This window comes from Mustela putorius, unplaced genomic scaffold, assembly GCF_011764305.1.
Source record: "Mustela putorius furo isolate JIRA1106 unplaced genomic scaffold, ASM1176430v1.1 tig00537275_pilon_pilon_pilon, whole genome shotgun sequence".
Taxonomy (NCBI): domain Eukaryota; kingdom Metazoa; phylum Chordata; class Mammalia; order Carnivora; family Mustelidae; genus Mustela; species Mustela putorius.
In genome coordinates, this window is record NW_025422413.1 from 985,715 (window position 1) to 1,011,913 (window position 26,199).

General features: G+C 37.2%; 1 protein-coding gene across 7 annotated transcripts in view; it reads left to right on the top strand.

Annotated features, from left to right (window-relative positions):
* PSD3 (pleckstrin and Sec7 domain containing 3) overlaps positions 1-26,199 on the top strand; it is a 624,510-nt gene that overhangs the window by 503,054 nt on the left and 95,257 nt on the right. For all 7 annotated transcript variants that reach the window (XM_004775730.3, XM_004775734.3, XM_004775732.3 and 4 more), the window contains one exon: positions 22,531-22,601. In XM_004775730.3, the coding sequence (XP_004775787.1) occupies positions 22,531-22,601 (71 nt within the window). The remainder of the gene's footprint in view (positions 1-22,530; positions 22,602-26,199) is intronic.

Sequence of the window (26,199 nt, forward strand, 5' to 3'; positions counted from 1 at the left end):
GAGATAAATGGGAGGTTTGGAGATCAATGAAAGGAATAGGTGCACTTTGAATTGCCTCTTGTGCTACATTTTTAGTTTTGGAAAAAAACTTGTAAGATAAGGATACTTTCTTTTAACCTTAATTTTCTTTGGCTGTTTAAGCATATAATGTCACAGTTCACCAGAAAAACTCTCAAGAGTTGACTCGGAAGAGGTACATATGGCCCTCCTTTGAAGGTATATATGGGGGAGTCTATAAGGCCATTAACTTGGTGGGCTTTTGGTTACATTCATGTATTCAAATTTTCAGAGAAGGAAAATTATTCAGAGGGGCACTAGAATGAGTATTCACAGGGGGACAGAGGGGATCAGCAGGATATCATCAGTCTTGCAGTCTTTGTAGTCTTTCCTATCAGGTACCTCTTGTCTTTAATTTGTATTCAACCTCTTACAGTGAAACTTTTAATAAAGTTATTCTTGGAATTTTGAAGATTTTTGCTTTTTACTTTCACTTCTTAAATAATCTGATCTAATTAGAATGTTCCTCATAATGGCCATTGTAATTCTAGATTGTAGTTCCGCCTGAAGGCTGGCAGATCAGTAAGACCCAAACTGCAAGTGGAGTGCAAGTCACATTTCTGTCCAGCCTTAACTTGAGGACCCCAGCCTGACAGTTACCAAGTGAAGTTCTTTAGGACACAAAACAAACTTAGTAAGATTTTGCCATTTTTGTAGATATTTATAGCTTCTGGGACCATGGTTCTTAGATAGAAAATAAGCATGTGTGCTAGAAGGTGATGCACTTAACTCTGGATTTTAAGGATCCCATTTTATTGTTATTCATTCATTCATCCATTTATCTATCTATCTATCTATCTATTTTTGTTTTTAGCTAAGCCTTTGGATCTCTTGGAGCCAGATTAACACCAAAGAGGGATATGCTACAGGGTTGGGATTGTGTGGTGTCTCACAGTACCCTGTTACACAGAAATATTCTTGAGGTTGGTGGCTGACTTAGTGTCAATCTAATCCCCTCTGTGACCAGCTCTTGCTAACACAGGAGTCTTTGGGTTAAGAGATGAACACTCTAACAGCTCTTAAATGCTCAACAAGTACCCACCAATTTTTGTGGTCTTTTGGCCTTTGAGATCCCTGTTAGCAATAGCTTTTACCTACACCAAAGAAGACAAACATGCACTTAATCTATCAGCAGTAACCAGGAGATACTACTGTGTCTTGGCCAAGAGAAGGCCCTGTGCACACCACCAATTCCCGTGGAACCTTGGACTGGAGAAACCAGCAAACCCAAGGAATGGGGACTGCAGACTGATTCCAAACAAAGTTCAGAACTACAGTTGCCTCCAACAGTTCCCAGTGTTGGATTCCTAGAAAGGACTCCACAAACAACTGGGGAGCTACAGACTAAACTGCCAGCAGTTCCCTGCATGGAATCTGGAGATAGAATTGAGGACTGGAGTTTTCCACTAAAAAACTTGGGGCTTAGCTTTGGGCAGAATCATCTGCCAGTTCAACTGGGCTGAAGGCAGAACTGCTACATTAACTGGGCTCCATCTGCCAGCTAAAACTGATGTGCCCTGTAAAGGAAAGCCAATTAGATTGGGAGGTCAAAGCAGAACAGAACTCAGAACCCAAGAGGGAACTTACCCATAGCCCTTGGAAACAGCAAGAAAGACAGTGAACTCAAAGGGTTTGTGGGTCCCACACATTTTTTCATGGTTCCTCAAGCCATCAGAAGTCTCCTTTGGCCCCAACTACTGTCACCAAATCTGTTTAATTAACAAATACTCAACTGAGTAAATTTGAAGATCTAATTGGCTTTATTAAAAGATTCATTAATCAGGCAGCAGCATCCCTTTCAGCAAATAGAAAGGAGCTCTGTTCAGCTGTAAAAAAGGAAAAGTTTTTAAAAGTAGAGAAGGAACAGAAAAAAAATAAATTATTCACAAAGAATGCATTATTTTAGATAAGATATCCCTCCTAAAGGCAACAGAAGTTGTCTACCAGTAAATTTCTTTGCAGACCAGAAAATTCGATGTTGATTGGTTAAAGGTTACATTCTTGGGGTGGATGAAACTGCAGTTAGGTTAATTATTAAGTCTTGGTTTGGTGACATGGGGCCTAAACATAAATGAGTCCATTTGGGGCCTGTTGGGTAGGGGGGGTTAGCAGGGTGAAGCAAGTGAGTAAGTGCTATATTGCATAGTGACTAAAGTGGACCTGTGGATGAGGTAGTATTTCAGCACGTACCTAGTTGAAGTGAAGGGACAAGCTGTGATATTTGGGGAAGGAACATTTTAGCTGGAGAAAGTAAGGTATATTTCCTTTGCAAAAATTATTTTTTAAAAAGTTACATGACTACTAATTCTGTTTTTCCTGAAAATATATTCAGAGTCATTTTTATATTTCTTGCTCCCTGCATGCTTTTCCTGTAACCTTTAGCTTACGATGATATATTCTTCTTGTGTTCTGCCCTCTTTTTCAACCTCAGCATACATCGTTTAAATTCTTCCTGTGCTTCATTAATGGCTGCCAGTGAAGTTATCTCCTATCTAAGTGGAGAGAGATCATTGTTTATACGTTAGGTTTGTAGATTTTTGTAGCTTATTACTTGGGTAAAAAGTTCTCTATCAGCTTCTGTCCTTTCTCCTATTATTTATTTTTATTGTTTGTAATCATATTTGGTATCTTTAATATTAAGACAGGGTCTGAAACAAACAAAAACAAATATGTTAATATTTGTGTTGCATTTCCCCTAGTTAAATTAAGAATGAAAGATGTACCCTCTTTCTTGTAAAAATTTATCAATAATGTCAGCAGGAGTCCTTAAAATAATTAACTCTAACAAAGAAAAAATTCTGAATACATGAATGAACTTTTAAAAATAAGTTCTTGTGTTTTATCATGGAAATTGGATGCATTTTTCCTTTAGCAGACAGTATCCTTAAAGAAGAATGCACTTCAGAAAGATTCATATATATTAATTTTCAGCAGTAGGTACTGTTTTATTCCTATTTTACAGAGAAAGGAAGTAAAGCCTGAAGAGGTTAAGTGACTTGCCCAGGGTCACTCTGGTAAAAATCAAAATTTCAAACCTAGTGCTTTCTATAAAAAATAATATGTTGACTTTTGTCCAGAGGCCATCTTGTTAAAGGATGGTGTTTTTTAACAATGTTATGAGACTTCCATAATTGAGATCCACATTTTGATTTAGTGTCTTAGTCCAGACATACTCTAGAGAATATAAAGGTCAAAAGAAAATCTTTTTTTTCCCCCTTCTAAGTCTTGCTGAAAACTAAACGCTTATTTGAAATCTTCTCTGACTTCTCTGACTCATCAGTAGAATTAATGACTTCTGTCTTTAACAACTAGAAAATCCATTGTGATTTTCTTAGGTTGGTGTCATGCTACCATTTGTTTACACAGCTTGGTATGTTGTATTAAGTTTTATTATTAATGTGATGCCTCTATATACAAACTTTTTTGAAAATTTTTTTATATGTTATGTTAGTCACCATACAGTACATCATTAGTTTTTGATGTAGCATTCCATGATTCACTATTTGCTTATAACACCCAGTGCTCCAGACAAACTCTTTATGGGTAGGATCTGTGGCCTGTTAATCTTTAAGTAATTCCAACAATATTGTAATTATATTAGAGTGTAGCGTATTCATTTTATAGATAAAACCAGAGATGTTAGGTGACTTGTCCAAAATCAGAGAATAGTGGATATAAAGGTATAAATAAAAATCGAGGTTTCTTGTCAACAAGTTCACAAGGTAACAAGGTAGACAAGGTTCACAAGGTTCAACAAGAAGCAAGGTAGTTTCTGCCTTTCCAAAAAGACCAATTTAGGTAAGAGTCTTGCTTTCTTAAAGGCATATCCAGAATGATCAGGGGACATTCTTATGTGGGATAGTCTCCCAACTCCCTCTTTTGTTTCATGTTCTCTTCTCTATCAATAAAATAAACTTAATCCTATATATAAAAGAAGGAAAATTTTTCGGATAAAGCAGTAAGTATACGTTATACTTCTGGTTTCACTGAGGCTGCCACATTTTTTCCTTTTATAAAATATAGTTGAGTACAAATAACAGCTTCCAGTGTTGAAGAGAAAAATTATGAAGATTAACTGACTTCAAACATGAGCAAACTGCCTTAAATGTTTCAAATATAAATGATATAGAAATGCAAGATGGTAATAGTACTATTTTATTTCAACTACTCTGTTATAACCGTAGGATAAATACTGTCAGTAGCTTAATATTATGTAACTCATCTCCCAGATGTAACTTCTGTTACGTAGAGCTTCCATTCCAGTGCTCAAGTAGTAGTCTAAAAGTGTCTGAGTTACTCTTATAAAGGAGAAAGAAATTTTTCTTCTGCCTTTCAGGGTCCTTCTAACTGAACTAAGAAATTGACATGAGACAGATTAAAAGGGAGGAGGAAAAAAACCAAAATTTTATTACATGCACACAGAAGCCCAGTAATGGAATTGAGACCTAAAGAAATGATCAAGGCAGGCAAGTTTTATGTTTTAGACAAAGAGACAATAAACCTCTGAGGAATTAATAGGACGGAGAAAACAAACTTTGGGAGTTTCAGTTAGTAAGGAATTCTAAACAGAATTTGGGCTGGAAGAGTAAATTAGTAAAAAAGTAACAAGGGTTGTTTATACAGTTTTCATGTCTTTAAATTTCCTGTCTCTGGTGATAAGAATGTCTCTACCTCATGGTACAGAGAGGGTACCTTTCACATGAAAGTTTTCTTTCTTGTTTCTGTAGACAAAGTGTATATGGTGGGGTGATCAGCGTGTTCTTTTTGCATTGGTTGTTTCTTATAACTTTTATTGAAAATAATGTGCCAAAGTGGCACATTTTGGGCATCCTTCCCTTGACCCCTAAAGTTCCCTGGAAGTTTCACACATTAAAAGTTGAGCTGGTAGATTGTTCTGTCTCCTTGAACCAGTCTTCTATTTCTGATAATAGGTCAGTGCAGTTAAACTCTTTGAGGAAGTGGTGATGTGGGTGAGTTCTCAAACATAAGCCTATGGCTAAAATAATCAGGTAATAAGTAAGAGGCATGGAAAAAAGAGAAAAACAACGGTTAATGATTAGATCAAGTTATAAAGTAGTTTTTTAGTTTTGAGAGTAGCTAGTCAAGAGGATTTCCAGATGTCAGGCTTAAAGTGTCTTTAGATAGAGTGAGGGTAAGTAGTAGCCATCTAACAGATTTTCTTGTTTTGTTGTCCAAGTGTCTTTGGTGACATATTTGAGTGGCCCACTGGAGAATATACAGGAAGCATGAAGAATATACAGGAGATATTGTGCTGATTGCTGTGAAGTTTAAATCAAGTTGTTCATAATCAGTTTGTAGGGCCTTGGGGAAAGGGTACTTTTAGTTATCAAATGATTCCAAATCAAAAGGATGGAGGAAATGTTGAAAACATTATTTTGGAGCGTTGTAGCCTAGACTTTGTATGAAACTAGAAGAAATTGGGATCTGGTCCAGTTTATAACTAACTGTATTAGAGTCTAATTTCCACAAAGGTTTGTTATTGAAATACCATTTTTTCCTTCTGTAATCACCCTTACTTTACCAGAGATAGCCAAATTAATACTAATTTGTTTGCAAAATAAGTCAAGTTAAAAAACAAACAAAAAACTTGTCCTGGTTATTTACTTCAGTGAAGCAGGAAGAACAACTGGTTGTATATGCTCCTTTAAATCTGGTCTGCTAGAACTTTTAGTAAGGAATCTTCAGATTGAACTTTTAGCAGCCTCTTTAGACCAGAGGTCAAACAAAATACTTGCATTCAGATTAGCCTGTCACACTGTGTAGATGTGGGTAAATAATTCTCTTCTTAAAGACCCCAAAATATCTTGAGGTTCTTATACCTGCCAGGAAGTAACTTTTACTCACCTGGTAAGACTGCTTAAGAACCCTATAAATGAGGTAGCACGCTATTTTTTCCACAGGGCTTTATTGGCTCCATAAAATCAACTTTAGTTCCTTAAAGTTGTCTGATCATATCTTGAGTTTATATATTATTTCCCTCAAATATGACATTCCCTGCAAGTCCTAGATAATATAACCAATATTTCAGGGGTGCTTGGATGGCACAGTTCGTTGAATGTCCAGCTCTTGGTTTCAGCTCAGGTTGTGATCTCCGGGTTGTAAGATCAAGCCCTGCATCAGGCTCTGTGCTCAGCTTGGTGTCTGCTTGAGATTCTCTCTCCCTCTCCCTCTGCCCCTCCTGCTTGTGTTCTTGCTCTCTCTCAAGTAAATAAATACATCTTAAATGTGTGTGTGTGTGTGTGTGTGTGGTATGTGTTAGTGTTTCCAATTGTGTCTTGTTACAAAGAAAACACATTCCTATTGAATGTGGGCAAATAAATATGTTATCTGTAAATATAAGAATACTAAATTTTTGAATTCTGGAGGGATCTGTTAGGGAGAAAAAGATAAATGTTTCCATTTGTTCTCAAAGGTATATTTTATCAAACTGCTCTAAGTCATAGTTACTTCAAGAGAAGAACTTTACTTAAATCTGGGAAAACTAAACATTAAGAAAATTAACAGTGTTTCAAACAAAAATGTCATAAAAATTATAACCATGTTTTTCAGTTCATTCAGTCCATGTTATTAATGGTACTTTGGCTTGAATCCAGTTCTTCCACTAGTTCTAGAAATTCTTAGCCAGTGTCAGTTTTTGATCTTAAGGTTATCAGAAACCTTATACTCAGAGTTCTTTCCTTGAATCTCACTGAAAATGAAGCATATTTGCAGGAAGCTTTTGTAAACACATCTGAGTTAAGACTTAACTTGTGAATGATGAAAGACTTCAAATGGCTATGGTTAAAGAGCAGATTGGAGTTCATTACAATGCAGTTGACAAGGAAATTTGGTTATTTCTGTGATGTACAATAATACTTCAAGACAATAATGTACCAGGGTGTATCATATTTTTAATAACATTTATCTATACAAATATAATCTAAGAAAGTTTAGTATCACTTATTTGACAATGCTTCCCATGTAATTTAGCATAACAAATAAGCCTAATTAGTTTAATACCTCTTTTTTTTTTTAAGATTTTTTATTTTATTTATTTGACAGACATCACAAGTAGGCAGAGAGGCAGGCAGAGAGAGAGAGAGGAGAAAGCAGGCTCCCCACCGAGCAGAGAGCCCGATGTGGGACTCGATCCAAGGACCCTGAGATCATGACCAGAGCCGAAGGCAGCAGCTTAACCCACTGAGCCACCCAAGTGGCTTTTATGAAGAGAGTACATCCTTCGAAATATTCCAGGGGCCCTCTTGAAATCACTTCAGATTGTGACCAAAAGACTTCATTTTAGAGTTAGATTTTGGGAAGTTTGTTAAAAAAATATCTAAAGGATGAACATTTTATTAAATAGGGTCACAGATTTTTTATAAAAAACAATAATTCCCTCTTTAAAGTTATACTAATGGCTTCTTAAAGACAAATACAGAATGTTACATATAGCTGTGAGCAAATTTTAGCTCTTTTAATAATACAAATATTCTATTTTCTTGAAGCATCAAAGACCTGATAAAAACAAAACATTAGTCTCTGTTTTCTGAGGCAGATTACATTTAAAGAAAATTTTGTTTACAATTTTTTATAAAAAGGAAACTTAATCTAACAAAACTTTTTCCTTTGTTCACAGAAAAAAAAAAACAAATTCTAATTCAGCATCGGTATATTTTTGGTATTAAACCTTGTTCTTTTTTTTTTTTTTTTAAGTTTCAGAGGTAGAATTTAGTGATTCATCAGTCTTATATAATACCCAGTGCTCATTATATCCAGTGCCCTCCTTCATACCCAGTCACCCCATTCCCCTTCACCTCCCCTACAGCAACCCTCAGTTTGTTCCCTATAGTTAAGAGGTTTCTGATGATTTGCCTCCTTCTCTGTTTTTAACTTATTTTATTTTTCCTTCCCGTCCCCTATGTTCATTTGTTTGGTTTCTTAAATTCTATATTATAGATATCTCAGATATCTCAGAGTCTATATTATATATATCTCAGAAACTATCTTTCTCTGACTGACTTATTTTGCTTAGCATAATATTCTCTAGTTCCATCCATGATGTTTCAAATTGCAAGATTTCATTCTCAAAACGAATTCTTAAATAAATTTCTTTGAAACTTAGTTTGTATTGACCGCATATAAAAATTTCTTTCCAGAGGTTCCTTTTCTATAAATCTTCTACAACTTCTTTTTTACATTCAGATTTTGTCCTGAGAGTTCTCTCTTTAAAACTAGCCTCACTTTAGGACAAAATTCCCTTTTCCTCAACAAAAAATGTATTTCCATTCCTCATACCTTTTCCTACCAAAAGCATACATTTTACTTTCCTTTCTTTTTTTTTTTTTTTTTAGCTTTCCTTTTTTATGGAGTTGTTTTTCTTACTATTTTTGGTAGCTTTGGCACAGGCAGGCTGGGTTTGTGGACCCAGAGATGGTCCCCACAGGACCAGACAAGAAGGTCCTTGGCTTCTCACGGCATAGAAATGAAATGTGAGGGACGCCTGGGTGGCTCAGTTGGTTAAGTGGCTGCCTTCAGCTTGGGTCATGGTCCCAGCGTCCTGGGATCGAGTCCCGCATCGGGCTCCTTGCTCAGCGGGGAGCCTGCTTCTCCCTCTGCCTCTGCCTGCCATTCTGTCTGCCTGTGCTCGCTCTCTCCCCCTCTCTCTCTTTGATAAATAAATAAAATCTTTTAAAAAAAAATCAAATGTGAACTGAAGAAAGTGAAAGTGAAAACAGAATTTATTAAATAGTATGAGTAACAGAGAATAGCAGACAGATTGGGAGATTCAGAAAGGAAATCACTTGGGGTTAGGGATTCATATTGGAAAGGGGTCTAGGGTATGTGTTCCTTCAGGAATTCATGGTGAGATCCCATCAAAGGTCAGGGTCAGATGAACAATAGGTGCTATTCTGTAAATTACCAAAGGAAGGTGTACTGATGCCAGCATCAGCCGAGGTTTGTTTGAGACTAGTGCTAGAATATGTTCAGGATCTGGCTCTTCTTAGATGTTTTTAGGTGTTTGGAGCCTAGTACAGAATTTAGAGAATGGTTAACTTTCTTGTTCCCCCTTGAAGTAGCTTACAGAACATGAATTAGTGGGCCTAGCAGAAAAACAACAGAGACAGAATTCCTTCTAGCTGGAGTCATTTCAGCTTCCCTGCCTCAGCTTTAACCCATATACATTAGCTCTCAGAAACTTTAATTTCTAGTGAAAGCTAAATGATAGGTAAGTATCAAATGTTGTACCAGCATTGTTTTAGATTGGTAAATTTATGAATAGAGTTTCTAAAAGATGTGGTTTTTTTTTCATAGTACAATCTTTTAGTAAAAAAAAAAAACAAAAAAAAAACCTGTTTACTAACAGACCCACATTTATTTTTAGTTTCACTGTAATTAAGAAACAAGAGGAGGGCTGCCTGCATGGCTCTGTCAGTTAAGCATCTGCCTTCTGCTCGGGTCATGATCCCAGAGTCCTGGGATGGAGCCCCACATTAGGGTCCCTGCTCAGGGGAGAGTCTGCTTCTCCCTCTATTTCTACTTCTCCTGCTTGTGTACTCTCTCTCTCACTCTGACAAATAAATATATAAAATAAATGAAGGAAAAGAAAGAAAAAGCAAAAGGAAGAAATCAAAGTATATAAACTGATGCTTTGCACTTAATGTTTATTATTTTCTTATTTGGAAATGACCTGGATAATTCAGTGAATTAAACCTAATTCATCATTTAACTTAGCAAAACTTAAAGGTTTCAGGTTACCAAAAAGATTGGGGGAAAGTAAAAATTTACCTTAAAAAATTTGTTTTTAATTTACTATGAAATTTACATGTTCTTTACAGTTATGCTTCGAATACCTGTGGAAACTTCGAGAGACATCAAAGTCAGTTATCTTCCAACAGTGTTGTTGTTATTTTTTAAAACATTTCTAACAGATAACACCAACTTGAGTTTGAATAAACACAGGTAGAATAAAAGTTAGTGTTAATGCTAATAACTCTGAAGATATACCTGCTTTAATTAAAGTAACAACCTTGAATTAGCTTTAATATTGAACATTTTCCCCAGATCACATGAACTTGAAAAACATTTGGGTTAGTTTCTGCCTTTTGGAAAATTGTAAAATGCCCAATCCTTAAAAGCACTTGTCTTTAGACCAACTAGATAGAGCTCTTTTACAAATTGATTTGGTAATACCAATTGGAGGCCAAAAAATTACCTCACATTTATAACATATATATGGGCCATACATAAGCATATAAACAGATATCAACAAAAATCTCACAGCTTTTATTTTTACTAATATTAGTGGAACGTATATTATAGGCTTTCTTCCGAATATCTTTTTTCCTTCTTAAGAGAAACTTCTCCTTAAAGTTTGTATTTTAAGGAGTGGCTTTTAGATACTAGAGGTGATGGGGCAGAAAATTTGTACCACAAAAGCATTAAATATTCCCAAGTTTTCTCCAACGTGGACTTTTTAGAACATAATGGACTTTTATCAGAGGTGCTACAGCCTCTGGACACAAGAGCTCCTTCAGTTTTTATTTTAAAAGTTTTTCTTCTCTCCCAGACTCCCCATTATTTCCTTCCATCTCAGGCAATTGTGGGTTGTGTTTACATTTCAGTAACTTTAAGAGAAAAAGAATGTTAAGTTTTATGTTTTCTTTCCTCCAAAGTTTTACAGTAATTGCTATTTAAAATCTGTTTTCCTTTTTTTTTTTTAAGATTTATTTATTTATTTGAAAGAGAGAGAGAAAGAGTAAGAAAGAGGGAGAGAGAAACCTAAGCAGACTCTGGGCTGAACATGGAGCCCAACATGGAGCTCTATCTCCGCATCCTGAGATCATGACCTGAACTGAAACCAAGAGTTGGCCACTTAACCCCCTCTTTCTCCTTCTCCTTCTCCTTCTGCTTCTGCTTCTCTTCTCCTCCTTCTTCTTCTCCTTTTCCTTCTCCTCCTTTCTTCTTCTTTTTCTTCTTTCTTCTTCTAGTATAGGACAATTTTGTCCCAATATTCTGATCTTTTATAATATTTATAACTATTCTGAGAGCAATAGGGGAAGTTTAAGGACGGGTAAAGATAGGTGGGCTTAACCTGTTTTTAGATTTGTGTTACTGGTTTTGTAGAGATTTGTAAGACAAAGACAGTTGTTTCCATTTCCCCCAAAGAACAGAATTATAGCCTGAATATCAAGGGATTGACCTGACCTGCCTTTCTAAATTTAACTTGTTTAGTTGTTTTTTTATATCAGGGAAATTTTTAACTAAAATGGGAATCAAAAGATTTATAGCTTTGTAAATTCTGTATAAAGCATTTTACCAAAAATCTTCTTTCTGAATATACAGTTTAATCTTGTCTTCTGTCAGTTTACAGATAACATATTTACAGATAACATATTTATTTGCCCACATTCAATAGGAATGTGTTTTCTTTGTAACAAGACACAATTGGAAACACTAACACATACCACACACACACACACACACACACACATTTAAGATGTATTTATTTACTTGAGAGAGAGCAAGAACACAATTATGATCATTCCTTTCCTTTGTGAAGGACTGGTGGCGGGGAATAGGGGGGATCTGCACTGTCTGGCCTGCCTCATGACCATAATATAATCATGGGCTGGAAGAACTACCCTTAGCAGCCTACCTAGTTGTCTGTGAATGGGGTTGTAAATAGTCATTAATCTCTCTAATTTTTCTCTAAATTTGGTAGGATCTTTTGAAAGTAAAGGGAAAAGGACTTTATAATTTAAAAGATCTGCTGCTGTTTAGGGGACATGAATTCTTTGCAAAGGTGAGAGCAGTCCTAGGATACATTTGCAAAGGTTATTGCATAGGAATGTCTGAAAGTTGTAGAGCTTAATTATAGTAAACCAAGCCCTGCTGCCTGTCCCACATGCTTCTAATAAAATTCACTTTCTGGCTTTCAGCATTTATAAGAATAGCCTATATAGTTTGACCCTATAGGTTAGACCAGAGTACTCTGGTTAGGAAAGGGAACTCTTGTAGGTACTCTTGCAGGGAAAGGAAAGTTAAGACAGACAGATATAGAGCCAGATTTAACATGGGAAATTTACATTGGATGTGGGCATTAATTTTTATCTTAAGTCTAATTTCTGAGGGGGTTTTTGTTTGTTTTCATCTTTTCCAGTGAGTCCCTAAGGATAGCCATTATACTAATAAGACAGTTAAGAGCTCTCTATAAAGAATTTTTTTTTCCTCCAAATATAGCCAATTCAAAAGATCCAATGTGACCACTGATGAATAGGGTTTGTTTTTTTTTATTAATTTCAATGACTCAAACCAATAAGCCTTTTTTTTTTTTTTTAAGATTTTATTTCATTTATTTGACAGAGGGCATGCAGAGGGAGAGGGAGAAGCAGACTTGCCACTGAGCAAGGAGCATGATGTGAGGCTTGATCCCAGGACTCCAGGATCATGACCTGAGCCATGATGCTTAACTGACTTAGCCACCCAGGTGTCCCCCAATAAGCCTTTTTATGGAAAGACACAGAAGCAACTTTCCATGCTTTCCATGGGTTTCCATGGGCTCCATGGACCCAAGAGGCAGCCCTGGAGAAGGCATAGATGATGCAGCGCCCATTATCCCAAAGTTTGTTCCCAAAAATAGTCTAAGAAAGCAAAGACCTTTGTTGTATAGGTGGTAAAAATCATGTTGTGTATATAGTGTCTCCAGTCTCCCACAAACGTGAGAAGCCTCAAGTCATTGACCCAAGTCAATCACCAGGCAAGTGCTACTGGAATACGATTTTTGTTGTTGTTGTTGTTGTTGTTGTTGTTATTTTAGCACTAACAAGCAACCGTGGTGGAAACAACAAAAATACCTCTCATGACAAATTCCCTGACTGCTGACATAGCCCCACAGACAGTACAGCTTATAGCCAGGTGAAAGGAATAACCTCTTTCAGGTTTTTTTATATGCATATTAGCAGCTTTAGCTAAGCCTTGGGTCTCTCAGAGTTAAACTAATACCTGGAAGGAATGTGCCATTGGGTTGGAGATTGTGTGTCCTTTTAACAGTGTACCTCATTGCATGGAAGTTTTCTTGAGGTTAATCAGTGACCTAGCATTAATTTAACTTGTTCTGTGACCAACTTATACTAACGTAGGAGTCTTTGAGTGAGATGGCAAGGGCCCTAACAGCATTTAAGTGCTTAACTCATTCCCACCAGTTTTGTGGGTTTGGCTTCCAAGATCTCTTAACAATAGCCTTTAACTCATATACACATTAACCCTCAACAAAGCTTGTCTTAAACTGATGCTGGTCTGATAACCATAAAATATTCCAAAGTGGCTGCACTAACTTGCATTCCCACCAACAGTGTAAGAGGGTTCTCCATTCTCTACATCCTCTCCAATACTTGTTGTTTACTGCCTTGTTAATTTTGGCCATTCTAACTGGTGTAAGAAACTGCTATAAGGTGGTATCTCAGTGTGGTTTTCATTTGAATCTCCCTGGTGGCTAATGGCGATGGACATTTTTTTCATGCATCTGTTAGTCATTTGTATGTCTTCATTGGAGAAGTGTCTGTTCATGTCTTCTGCACATTTTTTGACGTGATTATGGTTTTTGAGTGCTGAGTTTGAGGAGTTCTTTATAGATCTTGGATATCAGCCCTTTGTCTGTAGTGTCATTTGTGATTATCTTCTCCCATTCCATGGGTTGTTTCTTTGCATTGGTTGTTTCTTAAGTAACTTTTATTGAAAATAACTGATATGCCAAAGTGGCACATTTTGGGTGGCCTGCCCTTGGCCTTTACGCTCCATGAAGATATAATAGTAGTTCTAGTAGTGCCCAAGGATATTTATGAAAGAAAATCAAGGATAACTATACAAGGATTACCCTTAACTTGACTTAATGATTTGTAGGGCTGTCATTTATGAATCTGTCCAAATCCTTTATAAACCAGTCACAGAAAGCAAACTCTGCCTGCCTGTGTTGTATCTTCAGCCACCTTAGGGATGCCAGTGATGAAGTTTTAGAATATAGGTGAGGTTCAGTGGGGTGGAGTCTGGAGCGGATGACCAAGAAAGAATTCTTGAGACATCTTTGGTGCAAAATAGTGGTTTATTAAAGCACGGGGACAGGACCTGTGGGCAGAGACCTGCTGCCCCAGGGTTGTGAGGGGTGGCAGGTTACATGTGATGGGGTTGGGAGGTAAGGAAAAGGGAGGTTTCAATAGAACCTTAATATGCTAAAGAGGCCTTGAGGCCTTGATATTGTCAAGGTCATTTTTCCCTCTAGCAATGTATTAACATTAAGATAGGTGGAAGATGGACGCCTGGGTGGCTCAGTTGGTTAAGCAGCTGCCTTCAGCTCAGGTCGTGATCCCAGCATCCTGGGATTGAATCCCACATTGGGCTCCTTGCTCAGCAGGGAGCCTGCTTCTCCCTCTGCCTTTGCCTGCCATCCTGTCTGCCTGTGCTCACTCTCTCTCCCTCTCTCTCTCTGATAAATAAATAAAATCTTAAAAAAAAGAAAAAAAGATAGGTGGGAGATTCTTAAAGAATGTCACATATGTCCCACTCAGGAGTGGGAGTGGGGGAAGGTTGCAGGGTGTCAGTTTCTGCTTTGTCCTCAGCCAGCCTTCTGTTCCCTCATCACCAAGGTGGCTCAGTCAGCTGAGCATCCAATGGTTGCTTTTGGTTCAGGCCGTGACCCCAGGCCCCTGGGATGGAGCCATCTGTTGGACTTCCCACTCAGCCAGAAATCTGCTTGTCTCCCATCCTCCCTCTTCTCCTCCCCCTGCAACACATGCTCATTCATTCTCTCTCTCTCTAATAAATAAATCTTTAAAAGAAAAAAAAACCACACACACACCTACCTCAGTGATGTAGAATTTAAGTTTGCCTTCTACCAAGCAAGGTAGGATACCTCTTCATCCTGTAAGGAAGATAATTTAAGGATTTTGCCAAATTTTCAGATGCGTCACTAGAGAAATAAAGCAGCTTTAAAAATGTCTTATGCCTTTTACAAATATGTCATAAATGTATCCCAATTGTACTAGTATAGAAGAGCTTTTGCTGAGCACATCTTTGTTTCCAAGTTCAGGGAGGGTTTATTTTGGAATGCCCTCACTGGTATCGCATTATATTTTAAACGTCTTTGCCCAGTAACAAGGAAATTGAAGGTTCTATGCAAAATTCTCATAGTCCCTTTGGTTCCAAACCTGGTAGGGCCTGCAGTGTTAGCCTTCAGGCCATAACTCAAGAATTCTTTCTCATTAGTATGGATATGGCTTACTGACTTCTACTCTTTTGGGGGGAAGGGGGTGGATGGTATTTTTGTCATTTTACTGGGGCAGTGGAAAAATGCTTTTCAAGCCAATATACAGGAGAGATTAGTGTATTAAAAGAAAAAATAGACAATGTACATACTGTGTCTTTCTATACATATTAAGTCTTTCTCATATTAAACTTGAATAAAATCCAAAAGTTGATGATCAGGGAATCCAAAGCAAGTAGTGGCCAAAAACAGGATGAATCAGTTTTGATGTAGGAAAAAATTCTCTGCTTTATGAATAAAATAGAAAAATTGGAATAGTAAGATCTTAGCCACAATTTGTTCCCAGTTTAATTCAGAAGAAATTAAAGTTGAAGAGTATAGCATGCAAATACAAACTTTTACATGAAGCCTATACCTTTTGGTGGATTAAAAAGTGTATAATTTATTTTTTGGCATATATCCAGCAATACTCTTTACTTAATATTTTATTGCTCAGGAATATTTTCTGATTCCTTCCTCTCTATGAAAAAATGGTAACCATCTGTGCTTTTGGTCCTAGTTATGTATTTAACTGTTTTATGAAGATCAGTGGCAGTAATTGAAGCCAAGATATTGTTATTTTGTATTTCCAAAAAGCCTTCTTCAAATGTTTAATGAAGATGAGACGAGAACATTAACAAGAACTGTTTTGTAATACTGAAGATTTAATGATAGTTCCCTTATCACCCATCTTTGGAACAACTGCCAATTTCTCTTTTGCAGAAATGTATGTTCTGTGTGTGTCTGTGTGTATGTGTGTGTGTGTCTGAGAGAGAGAGAGAGAGAGAGAGAGGAAGCAAGGGGGATAGAGAAAGATAGAATAATAAACATAAAAATTTGTTTGGCCTTTTTTGTTCCTTATTTTAACCTACAGTGGTCAGGAAACAGTCCCCTAGCCAGGGCTGATAGTCAAGGAATGTGGACTGGTTCGGTTGAACAGACTGTTTACCATGGCTGTCCCTTCAGTCCTTATTGGGCTGTATTTTCCCTGATCAGTCAGAGTCCATGCTAAGTCAGCTCTTAAATAGCTCGAATGTAACTTATATCTCAGAGTTAACCAGGGCACTGGTCTTGGTCTTTCCCTGGTCTTTCCATGCATTTCCCAACTGGTCTTCCCCTGCATACAAAGCAGAGCAAAAGTGTCCAGTACTGTGGGGAGAAAGTACTGCAGGTTAGATGGGATCTCAGATTCCATATCAGTAGAGATTATAATAATTGCTTCCTCTTAAAGTTGTAGGCTTTATTAATACACATTAAGTTTTGAGACAGTGCTTAAAACAGTATGTGGTGTTACTTCTGCTATAATTAGTGCTGCTATTAGCATTGGTACCATGCAAAAACATTGGGCTGGTCACATCTGAGAGGGCAGACAGAGGGGTCATGACTCAGCTCTGAATTTCATGGCCAGGAGCAAGGGATACCTTTGAAAGTTCTAGAATTCAGTGAAATTAGAGAAAAATACCTAACTTGCATTCCTCTCCCATCCCAAAGAAGAAACAAATGAACAAACAAACAAAAAAACCTCCAGAGAACAAAAGCCTGAAAAACCGGTTTCCTCAGAGCCCACCCCCTTGATGGGGACAGGAGTACTTAACTCAGGAAACAATGCCTGAAAAACCATGCGGCAGGCCCCTCCCCCAGAAAACCACCACCAACAACAAAAAAGACAAGAGAACAACCACCACTACTTCATAGATACAACTTTTATTTTTAATTCATTCCCACTATTCTGGGTTTTTTTAATAGATAATTTTTTAACCTATTTACCATCACAGTGAGATGTCCAGTACATCAGATTCCATAATAACCTTTAAACCTGAAATTTTTGATACATATACCTGTGTTATTCTTTTGCTTTTCTATTTTTAAATTTTTTTTATTTAATTTAATTTTAGTTTAGTTTATTCTTTATTTTTATTTTTATTTTTAAATATTCATATAGAGTTAAACTTCAAGGTAATCCCCTTTCCCCAATCTGTGCTACCCCTATAGGTAAACCAGTTTTTAATCCCCCTTTATCTTAGGAAAGTTGAGTCCTTTAACAAAGATATCAAGATTCATCCAGGAAGAATCAAAATAACCTTCCTCACCCACACTGAGAATTTATAACCACCCTCCCATCTTTTGACACCAAACTTGCTTACACCAAGCCCCTTCTCCCTACACTATGGTGGATCTGCCCTTGCCCATCATGCTTGCCTCAGTCCTGGGCTACAGTACCCCTCCCCCAGAAGAATGGTGCAAATCAAGCCAACACCACATCTCCTGATCTAGCCTCAGTTCTGATGATAGTGGCAGGTCTCCTTGTGCAAGCAGACCCATGCACACCTCTTAAAATGTGCACCACTTGGCTGAGGACCAAACACTGCCCACAAAAGGCAAAGAAGCCTCTGCAACCAGCCACACTGAAGGATAAAGCAGCCAGGACACAGGACACAACAGCAGGGCACACACAACACACACAGGAGATGCTCCTTAAGGTGTCAAGTCCTGTAGAGGAGGGTCACTGCACTGTAGGACATTAAAATGATGAAGTCCCAGAACCTAAGTCAGGTTCGGTGGGGTGAGGAGGTTCGGAGCCGACGACTAAGAAAGAATTCTTAAGACGTCGTTGGTGCAAAATGGTGGTTTATTAAAGCACGGGGACAGGACCCGTGGGCAGGAAGAGCTGCTGCTGCCCCGGGTTGTGAAGGTGGGCATGTTATATACCCCACGGTTGTGGGGGAGGTGGTGAAGGAATGGGGGATTTCGACAGAGTTCTCACATGCTAGGGAGGGTCTACAAGGTGCCGGGGGGCAGTCTTTGCCATTATGGCTTGATCAATGTCGTCTTTAGGTCAGGCACTAACATCAAGATAATGGGGGATTCTTGGTGGGGCATTATGATCCGGCTATCATTTACATTCCTTTCTACCCCAGTCTCCTCCAGTTTATGGTGGGAGGGGGACATTAGGGCTTCAGGAACCAAGAGTTATTTGCCTCTGGAAATCTGTGCTATTGATAAGGTAACCTCCCTGTTCAGGTCTCTAGGACATCTTGTAGAGCAAGGGAGATTCCTGTTCTACAGGATTGCGATCTCTGCAAGTTAACTATTTATCGTTTTATGGCAGTCAGGGGTGCCTGAGGAATGCTACACATATGGAGGGGAGCGGGAGAAGAGGGGGTGCAAGGCGCCAGCTTTTGCTGTGTCCTCAGCCAGCCTCCTGCTCCCTCATCAGTAAGACCTCTTCTTCATAAGGCCATTACCTTAAAGAGCAGGAAATGAACTAACTTCCTAACACATGGAAAAGATAGATAAAAATGAAGAGACAGAAGAGTATGTCCCAAATGAAACAACAGGATAAAACCACAGCAAGAGACCTAAGCAAAATGGAGATAAGTGATGTGTCTGATAGAAAACTTCAAGTAATGATCATAAGTATACTCACTGGACTTGAGAAAAGAATAGGACATCAGTGATTCCCTGAACAAAGATTAAAAAAGAAGCAGCAAGACAATAAGTGAAATTAAAGTACACTTGATAGAATAAATAGCAAATTAGAGGACTCAGAGGAACAAATTAATAACCTGGAAGACAGAGAAATGGGAAGTAATCAAGCTGAACTAAGAGAGGGGAAAAATTATGAAAAATGAGAATAGATTTAGGGAACTCAGCAGTTATATCAAGCATAATAACATTTACATTTTAGGGATCACAGAAGAAGAGAAAGAGACGGGGACAGAAAATTTACTTGAATTTATTATTTATTTATTTATTTGAAGAAATAGCTGAGAACTCCCCTAATCTGAAGAAGAGATCCATATCCAGGAGGCACAGAGGTTACCCCAACAAAATCAATGCAAGGAGGTCCACACCAAGACACATAGTAATTAAAATGGCAAATAGTGGTAGAGAAAAAAAAAAAAAACTTTTAAAGCACCAAGAGAAAAGAAGACATTTCTTATAAGGGAAATCTGCTAAGCAATCAGTTGTTTTTCAGTAGAAACTTTACAGGCCAGAAGACAGTGGCATGATATATTCAAAGTGCTGTAAGGGAAAAATCTTCAGCCAAGAATATTCTATCCAACAAGACTGTCATTCAGAACAAAGTGACAGATGAATGGATAAAGAAGATGTAGAGTATATGTATATATACAATGGAATACTACTCAGCCATCAATGATTTCATCAAAATGAAATCTTGTCATTTGCAATGACATGGATGGACTAAAGAGGACTATGCTAAGCAAAAGAAGTCAATCACAGAAAGACAGTTATCATATTATCTCATGTGGAATTTAAGAAACAAAACAGGATCATAGTGGAAGGGAGGGAAGACGAAATCAGAGAGGGAGACAAACTATAAGAGACTCTTAACTATAGGAAATAAACAGGGTTGCTGGAGGGTAGGGAGATGAGGGGATGGGGTAACTGGGGGATGGACCTTCAGGGGGGCGCAAGATATAGTGAGCCCTGGGTATTATATAAGACTGATGAATCACTGATCTCTGTGTCTGAAATTAATAATACATTATATGTTAATTAATTGAATTTAAAATTTTTTAAAAAGAACAGAATGACAGATAAATTTTCTCAGAAAAATGAAAAAATAAAGTAGTTCATGACAACTAAACCAACCCTATAAGAAGTATTAGAAGGGATCCTTTGAGTGGAAAGGAAAGGAAAAGCCATAGTAAGAGTAGGAGAAGTAGGAAACACAAAAGGTATAAGTAAGTATATCTGTAAAAACCAGCCAAGGGATTCACAAAATGATGTAAAATACGATACCATATACCTAAAACATGAGGATGAGAGAAGTAAAGAATGGGTTCCAACTTAAGCAACCGTCAGCATAGCATGGACTGCTATATGCAGAAGATATTACATATAAATCAATGGTAGCCACAAATAAAAAACCAGTAAAAATAAGCAAAGAATAACAAGAAAGATATCCAAGTATTTCACTAAAGAAAGCCAGCAAACCAGGAAAGAGAACAAGAGAAGAAAGATAGGAGAAAAACTACAAGAATAACCACAAAGTAAATAACTAAATGGCAATAACACATCTATCAGTAATTATTTTCAATATAAATGTACTAAGCATCTAATGAGTAGGACATAGGGTGTAAAACTATAATATGATATCACCTCACACCTGTCAAAATGGCTAAAATCAACAACATAAGAAACAACAGGTGTTGGCAAGGATGTGGAGAAAAAGGAACCTTTCTGCACTGCACAGAATGCAGACAGGTGCTCCCATTGTGAAAAATAGTATGGAGCTTCCTCTAAAAATAAAAGACAGAACTACCCTATAATCTAATGAACACAGTACTGGGTATTTACCCAAAACACATAACAACACTGATTCAATGAGATACATGTCCCCTATATTGATTGCAGCATTATTTACAATAGCCAAACTACAGAAGCAGCCCAAGTGTTCCATCAACAGATTAGTTGGTAGAGAAGATGTGGTATATATACGCAATGAAGTATTACTCAGCCATAAAAAGAATTAAATCCTGCGATATGCAACAACATGGGTGGAGGTAGAGTGTATAATGCTAAGCAAAATAAACCAGTCAGAGAAAGACAAATACCGCATGATTTCACTCACATGTGCCATTTAAGAAACAAAACAATTATTAAAGGAAAAAAGACAAACCAAGGAACTAAGCAATTATTAAAGGAAAAAAGAGAGACAAACCAAGGAACAATATTCTTAACTCTAGAGAACAAACTGATGAATACTAGACAGGGGTGGGGTGGTTCAATAGGGGAAACATGGCAAGGGGATTAAAGAGTGTTTATAATGATATGTGAAGAAGCATTAACACCTGTTTTTTTCAGACTGTTCCCCAAAATATAGATGAAGAAGGAAAGAATTTTTGAGTCTTCAGTCAAAGGAGATTTAAAGGATTTTCTTAAGAAAATACATTTCCTAATTTAATTAGGTATCCAAGTTAAGACAACATAAAGGCAGCCAAATGGTTGATGGAGGAATAAGAATAAGTGGTCCTCTCTACCTATTTGGATAGACATGTTTAGAAAAATGGCATTCAGGGGTTCCTGGGTGGCTCAGTCATTAAGCATCTGCCTTCACAGGTCATGATCTCAGGGTCCTGGGATCGAGCCCCGCATTGGGCTCCCTGCTCAGCAGGAAGCCTGCTTCTCCCTCTCCCACTTCCCCTGCTTGTGTTCCCTCTTGCTGTCTCTCTCTCTCTCTCTGTCAAATATGTAAATAAAATCTTTAAAGAAAAAGAAAAATGACATTCAGGTAATAACATTTTCCAGTTACATTATTTTAATTAGGATTAAGATTGGATAGTAAAATGTGTTCGCTAATCTGTGCTTTTGCTTTAGGATAGTCTATAAAAGTATACATAAGTCAGTTAAGAAATTCTACTTTTTACTCCAAGAAAATATAAACAAAAATAATATAAGGACTTCTGGAAGAAAATTAATTTGGAGAATTTTTATGAGGGTACCTAATGTCTGCCTTACACATTGCCAGGTATTGTGAATTATAGAAATGAAGGGTACCTGCTCTCACTTCATTCATAATCCCCTGAAAAGTGACACTTTAACAAAAATACTGTTACAGTGTGGCAAGATCTGCAATGAGTTACCACAGGTTGCCATAGGAATAATAATATCTAAAGTTATAATCCAGTTGGTGGGTATTGAGGGGAAATGCCAAGAGGAGTTCTTTTATATTCTGAGATTTTAATGATTTCTAGAAACTTTGAAAAGCTGAGATGATCTGTTACATGAGCCTTCTAAGCTTTCTCTTAGATTAATATATACTTCCAAAATGCCTCTTTGCTTTCCCAGTCCTTAAGTCATGTCTATAGAGCCATGCTTCCTGGCTTCCAGATTCTTGTTCTCTTCTCTTTCTAGTTGTGTGACCATTAGTGGATTACTTTCTGTGCTTCAGTTTTATAAAAAGACAAGAGTCATAGTACCTGTCTCGCAGGATTATTGGGAGGATTAAGAGAGATAGTACATGGAGGACATTTTTGGAATATTGCCTGTTTTTGTTAAAGTCTCAAGAAAATTTTAGTTCTCATTATTACTAATTTTGGAAGTTAATAAACCGGGAACATTGAAACACAATCACCATGTTGATCATTTTGACTCTTTCTAAAATGCTGTTTTCTGTCAAATAAAATTTTCCATTTTTTTCCCCTTTCTAGCTCCAAGAGGAAAGCGAGGATGGAAAACTTTTTATGCTGTACTAAAAGGAACAGTCCTTTACTTGCAAAAGGTAAACATAAATTAAAAATGAAGCCCATAAAACTTTATGAAATAATTTGACAAGGTACCCACAAAATATTTACTTTGTACAAAGAGCCTACATCGAACACCCAAAAAATTACTTAATTGATGTCTAAATTCCTTGTTCATTTTTGTTGTTGTTGTTTCTGGTTAAAAATTATTCTAGAAATTATATGTGTATAATTATATATATTATATAAAGTATTTTATACACAAAATATTTGATGATATATATGTTATAGTATTATTAAATATAAATATAAATGTGTGTGATCAGAGCTGTGTTCCATTTGTGTTCCGTTAGAAATTTTGAATATAGGTTAGACTGCAAATGGTCTGTGTAGGTACAGTCCTGTGGCAGCACTTGTTTCTTGGTTATTTATACTATAGATTAGTTAGATCCTTCATTTATCTCTTTGACTAACACTATGTAATAGAATATCTTTATTTAATTATTTGCCTTCATTTAAATCTTACCTAAATCTAGAAACACACCTCAGTCAAGTCCTGAAGCGTTGGTACTTATATAATCCAAATTATCTGGGGAAGTTTTTAACTGGACCATTTCCTACCTGGATCCTTTCTTCTAAATCCCAGAATCTGGAAATCTGTTTAGGATCAAGTTTGTATGTTCTGCCTTTGAAAAGTAATCCCTGGAGCTTCTACTTCCCTAGCTCTGTGTGTGTAAACATGAGAAATTTGTATGTTGACTGGAATGAGGTCCACCCCTTCCCAGGGCCAAACAGGATTCCAGCTCTAACTTTGAAGGGCTGCTTGGAATTCAGGCAAACAGACAGCAAGGCAATAACAACACTGCCCTCAATGATGACTGATAGGAAAAGTCATTTTTTTTTTAAAGATTTTATTTATTTATTTGACAGACAGAGATCACAAGCAGGCAGAGAGGCAGGCAGAGAGAGAGGAGGAAGCAGGCTCCCTGCTGAGCAGAGAGCCCAATGTGGGGCTTCATCCCAGGACTCTGGGATCATGACCTGAGCCAAAGGCAGAGGCTTTAACCCACTGAGCCACCTGGGTGCCCCGAAAAGTCATTTTTTTAATGGTGATAAAAAACACATAACCCTCAATTTTTAAGTGCACAGTAGATAGTATTAACTGTCAGCACAGTGTTGTACAATAGATCTCTAGAAATTTTCCATCTTGCATGACAGATACCAAGTAAACAGCAATTCTCCCACTACCCCTCTCCCCAACCCCTGGCAACCACTATTCTACCTTCTTTTTCTGAGTTTGGCTATTTCATGTAAGTGGAAATGCATAGTATATTTGTCTTTCAGTGACTGGCTGATTTCATTTAACATAATATGATGAAGGTTCATCCATTTTGTAGTCTATGACAGAATTCCCTTCTTTTTTTAATGGCTAAATAATAGTCTATTTTTTACTTCATTTTCTTTCTTCATTCATTCATGCATAGATCTTTATGTTGTTTCCACCTCTTGGTCATTGTAAATAATGCTGAAGTAAACAGGGAGTGCAAATCTTTTTTTGATATCCTGATTCAGTTACCATTGACAAAGGTAACACAGAAGTGGGATCACTGCATCATATCGTAGTTCTATTTATTTTGTAAAGAACATCTGTACTATTTTCCATAGTGGCTGAATTATTTTCAGTTCCCACCAACAATGCACAGGAGTTCTAATTTCTCCACATGCATGTTAGCATTTCTTATCATCTGTTTTTTTGTTTTGTTTTGTTTTTAATAATGGTCTTCCTAATAGGTCTGAGGCGATATCTCATTGTAGTTTTGATTTACATTTTCCTGATGATTTGTGATGTCAAGCATCTTTTCACATACCAGTTGGCCATATGAATGCTGTCTTTGTAGAAATGTCTCTCCAAGTCCTTCGCCCATAATTTATTCAGATGATTTGTTTTTCTTTTGTTTTGTTTTTTTGCTATTGAGTTTTAGGACTTTCTTACATATTTTGATGTTAACCCCTTATCGTATATATGGTTTTCAGATACTTTCTCCCATTCTATAGGTAGCCTTTTCAATCCCTTGTTTCCTTTGCTGTACAGAAGATTTTTATTTTTGTGTAGTCACACTTGTTTATTTTTGCTTCTACTGCCTGTGCTTTTGGAATCATATTCAAGAAATCATTGCCAGTGTCAATGCCAACAAACTTCTCAGCTGTTTTCTTCTAGTTTTATAGTGTCAGGTCTACATTTGAGCCTTTAATTTATTCTGAGTTAACTTTTGTTTAGGGTATAAGGATGAAATGTCATTCTTTCATATGCAGATACCCATTTTCCCAGTATCATTTGTTAAAGGAATTATCTTTTCCCCCTTGTATACTGTTGGCACTCTGTTGGAAATCAGTTTACTGTATACACATAGGATTATTTTGGGGTTCTCTTCTCTGTTAAGTTTGTCTGTATGTCTGTCCTTATGCCCATACTATAATGTTTTAATTACTGTAGCTTTGTAATATATTTTGAAATCAGGAAATGTGAAGCCTCTAAATTTGTTCTTTCTCAAGATTGTTTTGACTATTCAGGATCCTTTCTAGTTCCATATGAATCTTAGGGTGGGTTTTCTATTTCTATAAAAAATGCCATTGGTATTTTGGTAAGTATATTGAATCTGTAGGTGACTTTGAGGAATATGAACATTTTTTAAATTTTTTTTATTTTTTAATTTTTTAAAAACATATATTATTAACCCCAGGGGTACAGATCTGTAAATCACCAGGTTTGCACACTTCACAGCACCCACCATAGCACATACCCTCCCCAATGACATAGCCCCACCACCCTCTCCGTACCCCCCTACACCGGGCCCCCCTGTTTGTTTTGTGACATTAAGAGTCTCTTATGGTTTGCTCCCCCCCAATCCCATCTTGTTTCATCTACTCTTTTCCTACCCCCCAAACCCCCCACCTTGCCTCTCGACTTCCTCATATCAGGGAGATCATATGATAGTTGTCTTTCTCCGATTGACTTATTTTGATAAGCATAATACCCTCTAGGTTCCATCCATGTTGTCGCAAATGGCAGGATTTTATTTCTTTTGATGGCTGCATAGTATTCCATTCTATATATACACCACATCTTCTTTATCCATTCGTCTGTTGATGGACATCTAGATTCTTTCCATAGTTTGACTATTGGAATTCGGGTGCACATGCCCCATCGGATCACTGCGTTTGTATCTTTAGGGTAAATACGTGCAATTGCTGGGTCATAAGGTAGTTCTATTTTCAACTTTTTGAGGAACCTCCGTGCTGTTTTCCAGAGTGGTTGCACCAGCTTGCATTTCCAACAACAGTATAGGAGGGTTCCCTTTCTCTGCATCCTCACCAATGTCTGTCATTTTCTGACTTGTTAATTTCAGCCATTCTGACTGGTGTGAAGTGGTATCTCATTGTGGTTTTGAGTTGTATTTCCCTGATGCCAAGTGATACGGAGCACTTTTTCATGTGTCTTTTGTCCATCTGGATGTCTTCTTTGCAGAAAATGTCTATTCATGCCCTCTGCCCATTTCTTGATTGGATTATTTGTTCTTTAGGTGTTGAGTTTGATAAGTTCTTTATAAATTTTGTATACTAGCCTTTTATCTGATA